The 10,492-nt window shown below is 39.5% G+C and overlaps 1 protein-coding gene across 1 annotated transcript; it reads left to right on the top strand.

Moving 5' to 3' along the window:
- The first annotated feature begins 1,314 nt into the window (after positions 1 to 1,314).
- LOC108640744 lies at positions 1,315 to 5,906 on the top strand. Its single transcript, XM_018078688.2, has 2 exons — positions 1,315 to 1,755; positions 5,408 to 5,906. Exons 1-2 carry the CDS (start codon positions 1,486 to 1,488, stop codon positions 5,771 to 5,773), a joined length of 636 nt encoding a protein of 211 aa, XP_017934177.2. The 5' UTR covers positions 1,315 to 1,485; the 3' UTR covers positions 5,774 to 5,906.
- Positions 5,907 to 10,492: the final 4,586 nt, after the last annotated feature.

The following is a 10,492-nucleotide window of genomic DNA, read 5'->3' as shown; positions in this document are numbered from 1 at the left end:
AGACAGGGAGGTCCTGCAGAGAGACCTTCACAAATTAGAGGACTGAGTAATCACCAATCATATGAAGTTTAACAAGGGAAAGTATCTGATTCTGCCCCTGGGATGGGGCAACCCTGGATGCACGTCCAGACTGGGGAATGAGATGCTGGAAAGCAGCCCTGCAGAAAGGGACCTGGGGGTCCTGGCTGATGGCAAGTTGAATATGAATCATCAGTGCCCTGGCAGCCAGCAAGGCCAACCTTGTCCTGGGGAAAAGCAGGACAGGAACCATGTCAGGAAAAGCATTGCCAGCTGATCGAGAGAGGGGATTGTCCCGCTCTGCTCTGCACTGGTGTGGCCTCACCTTGAATATTGTGTGCAGTTTTGGGCACCACAATATAAGAAAGATATTAAGCTATTCGAGTGTCCAAAGGAAGGCAATAATGATGGTGCATGGTCTTGAGGGGAAGGCGTATGAGGAGTGGCTGAGGTCACTTGGTCTGTTCAGCCTGGAGAAAAGGACAGCCTACAACTTCCTTGTGAGGAGAAGAGGAGGGGCAGGCACTGATCTCTTCTCTGTGGTGACCAGTGACAGAATCTAAGGTAGCATCATGAACCTGTCAGGGGAGGTTTAGGTTGCATATTAGGAAAAGATTTTTCAGAGAGTGGCTGGCCACTGGAACAGAGTCCCCAGGGAAGCGGTCACAGCAGCAAGCTTGTTGGAGTTCAAGAGGAGTTGGAGGATACCCTCAGGGACATGGTGTGACTCTTGGAGATGGTCCAGTGCAGGGCCGGGTGTTGGACTCGATGATCCTTGTGAATCCCTTCCAACTCAGCATATTCTGTGATTCCGTGACTCTGTGAAATAGCAAATAAGAGCTTCATAAATATTTATGTGGAGTCTTGGTGCAGTATTACAGATTAAATGGTAATATTAGTATATACTTTTTCTATTGTTTTCTACTGACTGTATTAAAACAAGACTACTATATATTAAAAATGAGACAATACCGTTTTGATGAACTCGGCATTTCTTCAAAAGAAAGCTAAATTTGCTATATTTCCAATTTATGCTAAATTGCAATAAGGTAGCTAAACTGGCTCATTTGCTTTGTGTGATGTGAAATTTTAAGGTTTATGTCTTTGTAGTATGGCTGATGTCATTAGGGACCTAGAAGGACAGGCTGAGAGAGCTGGGACTGCTTAGCCATGACAGAGAGATTGGAACTAGAACATCTTTAAGATACCTTCCAGCTCCAGCCATTCTATGGTTCTATGATTCTATGACGTGTAAGAGCTGGGAACTTCCCAAGAACATGGTTGATATGCAAGGTTTTTTTGCTGTCCCTATGTCACCAATTATGACATAGTAGATCTTCCTACATGCTCAAGCAGAAACTCCTGCCTGTGGCTTAAGAAACGTCTGCCACCAGAATGCCAGCACACATATGCAGAGCTCTCTGAAGGGGATCATTTTCCTGTTACTATATAAGGGCACTTCCAATCATGACCACTTTCCTGTCTTCTATGATTGCCCTGTTGCCTGTAATGATACTCATTTTTGGCTTGATTGCTGTGTTCTGTGTCCTGCTTTTTGACACAAGACCTGCTCGTGGGGGAACAAAGATAGTCAGGAAGTGCAATAAATCAGGAAAGACTGAATATTACATCTATAATGTAGTCACCAACCCAAATGCAACTCAAGAAGGTACTGAATTTGATACAGCTGATTTACTAGTCAAGCTGGCCAAGGAGATCGTTTCTGATTCCAATGTGGTGGGTACCAGGATTTTTATTATTACTGTTATTATTACCATTTCATCTTCACCATCATAATTATCAATTTTTGTTTTGTTGTTGTTCCATGGTCAATTTCAAGTAGAGTTTAACTCTACTTTTAATTCATCTTGATAAGTAGGACAAACAAAGGGATAGCTCTACTGAAAGGAGTGGAAGTTTTTTGTAATGCTTATAAGCTGAGTTCTAGAAGTACTTAAAAATGTCGTATATTGATTATAGATCAAGCCTTTGCAAATAGTTCATCAGCTTTGAGAAGAAAGTGAGTTGGAAGATTTCAGATATACCTCTTGAAAGACATTAATAAATTTTAAGTTATGTAATATATGTTTTATAGTTTTTTGAACCTGAAAATGTCAAAGGATGGTAAAAACCCCCAAACTTATGGGCAACATGAATTCTCACTTAAAAGTCCTTTCATGTTACTCTCTATTGTTTTGCTATTTTTATTGTTTTTTATTTTAGTGATGTAAAATATTCTTTTTTTTTTTTTTAATTTTATGACTCTGTAAATAGAAGATCTGAGGTATTTACAGGTGTTTGAGATGGTGTTAACTTGAAAACTATGCATAACTTTATAGAAATGGGTGATTTTCTCATCAGTATTTCTCCCTTTGGTGAAATTCAGAAAGGAAATAATTTTGAAAATTATAATATTATTTTGTTTGTGAGCTGTAACTTAGTTCTGTTCCAAAAAGGAGTTCAGGGCTTGCCAATGCATTACATAAAATAATTTGAATAGTGAAATTTGTATTTAAATTTCTGAATATGAAGGTAAGACTGACAAGGTAGAGTTGGTTTGTATGTTTAAAGGATTTGTAATGGATGAAAATGTTCTGTGCTAATCTCATGTATGTTTTACATGTATATATACGTACACTTAGACATATATATCATGTATTTGTATATATACCCTGAAACACGGCTTTTTTAGATGACAGGCTAGTCTATTCAGCTCTAGAATTTAATTTTTTTTTACTACTTACAAAATAGATGTTTATTTGCCCCTTCTAATAATCCTTCCATAAATCTGCTCTATTTTAATTCCTTTTATTTTAGTTATTCTTTATATATTACTAATTTCTGACAAAAAAAAAAGTGGTGATATTTGTATTGTCAACATTATGATTATCACCAAAAAATGGTACTGTTTATGTTTAGTGAAAACTTAAAAGTCTGCAGTTCTTTCTGGTATAAATTCACTTGGACTTCATCTACCGGGCTTCAGAGGTTATATCATCTTTTAATCTGGACCCTTCTTGCTCAGAGTTACAGATCAGGGAAAGAATGCAAATCTGCAAATATATATGTGTACATACATATGCATGTGTGTACATACATATATGTATACTGCAGGTGCTGGGGTCAATCAGTGCTGGTCACTTTTTAAATATCACCTCCTAAGGGCGCAGTAGCAGGCAATTCTTAAGAGTCAGGAGTCAAGCAGATGAAGCAGAAGGCTGGCTTGACTGAACAGGGATCTTTCCCTTGGAAATAAGGCAAAAAAGGAAGGTGTATGCCCAGTGGAAGCAAGGTCAAGTAACATGGGGAGAAGTCAGAGATGCTGCTTGTCACTGTAGGGAGAAAATTCATGTGGCCAAAGCTCAGCTGGAGTTGAAGTTGACCGGAAATGTAGGGGACAGTAAAAAGAGGTTTTTCAAACATATTAATGGTAATAAGCCCTATAGAAATATCATCAGCCCATTACAGAATGAGGATGATCACCTCACAAACAGGGACAGAGATAAGGCAGAGGCATTTAATGCTTTCTTTGCCTCTGCAACTCCAGATGCATGTCCAGACTGGGGAATGAAATGCTGGAAAACAATGTTGCAGAAAGGGACTTGGGGGTCCTGGTTGATGTCGAGTTGAATATGAGTCAGCAGTGCCCTGGCAGCCAGGAGGGCCAACCTTGTCCTGGGAGGCATCAGGCAAAGCATCACCAGGTAGTTGAGGGAGGGGTTTGTCTTGTTCTACTCTGCACTGGGGTGGGGTCCCCTAGAATATTGTGTGCAGTTTTGGGCACCACAATGTAAGAAAGATATTAACCTCTTAGAGAGTGTCCAAAGGAGGGCAATAAAGATGGTGCAGGGTCTTTAGGGGAAGCTGTATGAGGAGTGGTTGAGGTCACTTGGTCTGGAGAAGAGTAGACTGAGGGGAGACCTCAATGTAGTTATAACTTCCTCGTGAGGGAAAGAAGAGGGGCAGGCACTGATCTCTTGTCTGTAGTGACCAGTGACAGGACCCTAGGGAATGGCCTGAAGTTGTGTCAGGAAAGGTTTAGGTTGGATATTAGAGAAAGGTTTTTCACCCAGAGTGTGGTTGGGTGTTGGAACAGGCTCCCCGGGGAAGTGGTCACAGCACAAAGCCTAGGAGAGTTCAAGAAGCATTTGAATGATACTCTCAGGTACATGGTGTGACTCTTGGGGATGGTCCAGTGCAGGGCCAAGAGCTGGACTCAATGATCCTTGTGTGTCCCTTCCAATGATATCAAAGCATTTTACCCAAAACAAACACAATGAGGAAATCCTAGCACAAAATATTTATTGCAAAGCTATCTAATAGTACTGTCAATAAACCAAATTTTCACCAGAATGAGAAAGTATTAGGCTTCTTCTTCTACTGAGAAACCTGTAAAATGTGCTTCTGTCTATTTAACATAGATGTATATTTTTATTTTTATCTCATTTTCTCTATAGCATCTATCTACTGATTCAGAACATACTAACACAGAACATAACTTATTGCAGGAAGCCACTATTTCATACTTGGTTCCAGAGATGGTAGTTGCACTCCATGTGCATAATAAAGCTGTCTTTTCTCAAAGGTCTTGCAGTGTGTAAACTTTGAACAGATATCATTTTTAGGTACCGCTGTTTTCTATAACAATGCATTGTGAAAAATAATGATGAAGTTAAATCTTTTCACTCTTCAAACCATTAGTGGTAATATAAGTCCCTTAGACAAACAACAGAAATACTGTTTCTGGTCCATTTAAAACTGCTGAGTACATTATGAAAATGAATAGGAGAAAATTAATCTGCAACAGTAGGTGGTAACTTTGCAAAGTAATCTCACTTCTCCGTGTTTCTGTTGCACAGAACTCTATAGATAAAAGAAAGAAGGGGAAAATAGCTTGTTATTATGTAAGTGGGAATAGTTTGTTTGTTTGCTGGTATACACTATCTAAATATTAACCAGAGAATTGCAGAGACTGCAAGAGCTCTTTCTGATCTTTATGGTTTTTTGTATGGGCAAAACCAGATATGGCAGAAACCAGTTGTGGATTGGATTTTCAGATGCTAGCACAGTATTAATTAGAGTAGGTAGAATAACCATGAGATAGTGATCAACCTGACATCTTTTAGGTGAAAATAACTGAGGTGGGGAATACAACTTCTGTTACCAATACTTACCAGACTCTTTTCCACCCTCTTAGAAATGGATGCTAATATTACCTTTTTATTAGAACTGTAAACATGACTATATTTTGAGAACTGACAATAAATTTTGCTAGGACAGGTAAGTGCTCTTCTCCTGGGTCATTACCACCAGAATACTGGGATGAACCTGTTCTTTATTAAGACCTCAGACTTAATTAACTTAAATTCATTTGTTTTCACTTACAAAGTATCTGAAGATCTCTCCAAAAAAGCGGATCTTGCCTGGCACCTCATCAGAAGAGGATCCCAGCCACAGTACATGGCATGTTCAAATGAAAACTAATGCCCTGGAGGACAGCAGTTCAGATGAGGAAAGTTATGTTTTGACTTGTGAAAAGGTGAACGACAACTGCATCTTAATGACATACACTGAGCAAAATGAACCCCCTGTCCAGAACTTGCAGGACATTTTATGGTTCCTCCTGGAGACATTTTGTGGCACTTCCCAAAAGACAGATTATGTGAGATCCATCAACGTCGGTAGAAACAGAAAGACCAAGAGGGCAGCAAAATCCAAGCCAAGAAGGCAGCAAAAGCGAAGCCAAAGAGAGTGAGCCTACCCTGTTATCAGCTTGGCAACTTGCCCTTCCACAGCATTCAGTGCAAAGAACCTGCTCTTCTTCATCACCTAAGAACTAAGCTTTCTGGTGTGTTTCTCATGCTTCATTAAAAATTCACTATGTTTAACACTCATGGAATTTATTTATAGCTTTTTATGTTTAAAAGTAATACACTCACATTGTATAATTGACAACCAAATTCATTGTTTTAACTGCAGTGAAGAGGAAGTTATGGGAAAGTAAATATTTTTATTTTTACTTTTCCTTTTGAGAAGTAGAAATACTGAAGGAAAAAAGGATTTTCTCTCAGTTTTAAAAAATTTAAGTCTCTTCTACTAATTGATACCTGGACAAACATTCCCACTGCTGGGGGAAGTAGCTGACAATTATTTTTAAGCCTACGTTTACTGTTCTAACATTAAGATAACATGCACCCGTTACTTTCTACTTGGATAAACTATTGCTGTGTCTGAAGGCAAGCTTAATTTTTGTGCATTCCAATTTAGCTATGGAGAAGCTGTGCTGTGAATAAGTGGTTAGACCACTTAAGGATCACCACTAAAGGTGCACTTCAGTAGGGTTCAGTGGCAAAGCTGACTCTATTACTTACTGCATAGATGAAGTATACATAAGAAAATCAGATTAAAATCAGTTTAGAAAGATTTACATGGAGACTGGTTTTGGCAGGATGGCCTACCCCAATAAGGCCTAGAATCCAATCAGACAATGCATACAATGCAAGCTATCATGCAAGTTATCTGTGGCGAGCTACAGCTGGCTCCAGCCTAGTTCACCAACCTTCAAACACACATCCTGCTTTTTGACAAGGGATTTCACAGATAAGCTGCTTACTGGCCTGTAAAACTATGACTACCAGTCCATCACTTTGTAACTATAAAAGCCATATCTGACTTTCATATGGTAGATTCTTCCACATACTTGAAGTGTAGAGCTTCTGCCATGAAGCAGGGATGTCTCTTCATGGTTACTCCCCAGGGTGCAAGAGAAAGAGAAATCTGCCTGCTATCTCATATGGTATCTCTCTGTATCTCTATTAATATTTTTTTCTTTTGCTAGCTTTGATGCAATTGCTTTAATAGAATTGCTTTTATACAGTGCACTATACTACTTAATGTTGTATTATACTCTACTAGTAGGTTTTTAGCTTTTACACTGTGTAATAAATAACTCTGATTAAGATCTTTTGTCTGTTCACTTGTCTTTTCATTTATCATAATAAATAATTTATTTTATATAAATATATCCTACTTGCCATCATTAAAACCTGTGAGACAAAGTGATTTAATTACGCCTCTCTAATTCCTTAAATTTAAACTGTTGACACAATTTGAGTCTAAGATAGGATTCAGACTCACCTGGATCCTTTTCTGAGAGGGAGTTTAGAAAGCAAGGGAGTCCTTCCTGCACCTTGTGACTCAACGGGAGAGCTTCTTTTATAACTTTGTCTAAGCTTTCCACTCCCACCTGCGACACTGGTGATGCAAGAGGGTAAGGGTGCAAAGGACATGGATAAAAATGCAAGGGAGCAAATGGGTTTAGCAGTGCTTAAGCAATGATTAATTTAACATAAGGTTATTCAATAGAATTTGCTACAATTATAACTGACTTAATTATATATTCATAATAACCTTCATACCATAATAAATTGCCATACACACAGGCAAAATGATGTATACATCTATATCTATGTGTGTAAAGATACCTATCAAAATTTTCCCTTGTGTTCAGTGAAATACACCAAATCCCTCAACATTTCTCAACAGCCATTGGGTTGCACCTTTAAGAGTGTGTGTGTGTGTGTGTGCGTTTTATCCACCTAGGCCTCATCGTCAGCAACAATCTTTAGAATATGGTAACTTGAGGGTCCAGAGCTCTGAGAGGTATCCCATTCATAGGGAGTTGCTGGTGCAGCCCACTTTCCCAGGAGAGCTCAAAGGGCCTTACCTAGGACTGCTCTTCATAGGGTCATAAGATGACTGGCTTCAGTAAGTTTCCATCCAGGCCATAATCCAAGTTGGTAGCTACTGTAGTTTCCAAGCCATTTGGAAATAATTTCCAAAACTGCAGCAACAATGGTGCTGTTCCACTTGGGCTATGATTCAGGCAGGCAATGTTGCAAGGCTGCTAGGGCGTGGCTGATTATCCTTCGTTTTCCACCTTGGTTGGACAGCTGATGTTCCTGTTACAGTCAGTGTTCCCACCTGTATCATGTAAGACCAGCTGGTGTGGTCAGAGATGCTTCATCACCCAACTGGTACAGTAAAGGGCAGTTTAATAATCATCTTATTCAGTCAAGGCTGAGATCATAGAACAGGCTCGAAGGTAGGAGGAATGCACCACCACAAGTTTAAGAGGCAAAGTGGCAATAGTCCAGTTTATATTTTGGAAGAGGGATGTGCAGGGGCTGAACTGCACTCCTGCGAATTGCAGATGGCTTGGCATGAGATCTAGTCTTGCCGAATGTCCAAAATCTAGTTTTAGGCATAAGCATATAAATTTCATTTATTCATTTCATTGTTTAGAATATTTCAGCAAATCAGTGAATTATGGGCCAGATCTGCAGCTGGTGGGAAATGGACGCATTCCACTAACTTCAGTGAAGAGGCATTTGTCTGTATTGTCTGAAGCAGTGTTACAATACATTTACAAGCACAAATAGACAAAGGCTTGAAATGAAGTTGAAGAAGAAATACCAACATTTTTATGGTCCTGCTTTTCAATTTACCTATATAAAATTGCCATTCAAATGCCCTGTTAAGTAACTGAGTGCTAATTTGAAATTCTAAATATCTCATCAAATGAATAGGTACAAATTTAATGTTTTAACTTCATAAATTGGGGCTTCTGTTACATTTTTCATTCTAGTTGTGTGTAGAATGGAATTGGAATAGAGAAAACTAAACAGTGTTTGTGGTGAACTAGAGATGGATGACAGGAGATTTATGTCTACATTAGAGGCTTACTTGCACATAGACTTGTGTGGAGGAGTCATTATTTTCCTAATATATGTGCAATTGAAATTTTTGTAGGCATGCTTGATTAATTTACACTTCATTGCCTCATACAAAGTAGGACTTTTCCCCTCCAGAAATCCATTTTCTTTCTTTGAATCCTATGAAAAATAAAAGATTCCACGGTGAGTTTCAGAGCAGTGGGCTTTTGATGTAGCAGTTTTACCATCCAACCAGCTCCAATTCTGAAATACCTTGTGAATTTCAGGAGTAGTCTGCAGTTTGGGAAATGACAGTTTGCTATTTCTGTAACTTTAAGATGGTGTTTGGTAATACAAGAATGCCTCCCATTAACTCAAACATTCATGATGAGGAGGTAGCCTTTCAGTGCACAGAATCTGATTTAGGTGAGGCTTCAGCAGTGTTTGTCTTCCTGGCTGGGATTTCAGTTGTTAAATGTCTTTTGAGTAATTCCCTCTTCAGAATCCAGGGCTACACACGCAAAGTCTGGAGCTGAAAAAAAGAAGTTCCAGACAATAAAAGAGATACTCCTGGGACACAGAAGTATGGCCAAGGACTGCCACAGTCTGACATATATTCAATGCAGTAGAGTTTGCCCTCTGTAAGCAACACTGTACGTGGAAATTCAGAAATATCAGCTGGAAGCTTTTCTACTAACTGAGCTCTTGAACTTCCTTTACATTTAACATATTCTTGGGCACTTCCTAGTTCTGAGATACTACAACATGGCTTGCTGATAAAATTGAACATCTTCTTTTTTAAGACATATGTTTCCTTATTGGAGACTAACTTCATCAGCTTTTTCACCCTAAATACCTTGTCATGAGAATGTATATTGCCCTTAAATTAATGAAGAACTCATGGAGTTTCATCAGCCTCATGACTGGCCATTAGAGCAGTTCTGCAGGGCTCCATTTTAGGTCCAGTGCTCTTCAACATCCTCATAAATTAGTTGGATGCAGGACCCACAGGTATACTAAGTAAATTTATCAATGATACTAAACTGGGAGGAGCTATTGACTCCTTCAAGGGCAGTGAGGCCCTCGACAAATTAGAAGTCTAGAAATTCATCAGTTGTGTGAAGTTTAATAAGGTCAAGTGCAGGATTCTGTACCTGGGACAAGGCAATCCTAGTTGTGTGTCTAAACTAGGGAACAAGATGCTGGAGAGCAGCACTGTGGAAAGGGACCTGGGGGTCCTGGTTGACAGCAAGTTGAACATGAATCATTAGTGCCCTGGCAGCCAGGAGGGCCAATCATGTCCTGGGGGCATCGCCAACAGGTCAAAGGAGGTGATCGTCCTCATTGCAGTCTTCAACATCCTCCTGAGAGGAAGGGGAGGGGCAGGCACTGATCTCTTCTCTGTGGTGACCGGTGACAGAACCCGAGGAAGTGGTGTGAAGATCTGTTGGGGTGTTTAGTTAAGATATCAAGGAAAGGTTCTTCATCCAGAAGGTGAAGCTGGTCCAGCTGGACACTGGAACAGACTCAACAGAGAAGCTAATCTCAGTACCACACCTGCCAGAAACATTTGGACAATATACTCAGGCATATGGTGTGATTCTTGGGGCTATACTGCTCAGGGTCAGGAGCTGGCTTTTGATGATCCTTGTGTATCTCTTCGAACTCAGGATATTCTATGAGACTATAATGCATGTGAGATATACTTACATTAACTGTAGGTTCTTCTCACTGTAGCTTGATTACATTTTTTTTGTGAC

Source organism: Manacus vitellinus, unplaced genomic scaffold (genome assembly GCF_001715985.3).
Source record: "Manacus vitellinus isolate BGI_N305 unplaced genomic scaffold, ASM171598v3 scaffold_0_pilon, whole genome shotgun sequence".
Lineage (NCBI taxonomy): Eukaryota > Metazoa > Chordata > Aves > Passeriformes > Pipridae > Manacus > Manacus vitellinus.
The sequence above is the reverse complement of the archived record's forward strand: the minus strand, read 5'-3'. Positions and strand labels throughout refer to the sequence as shown.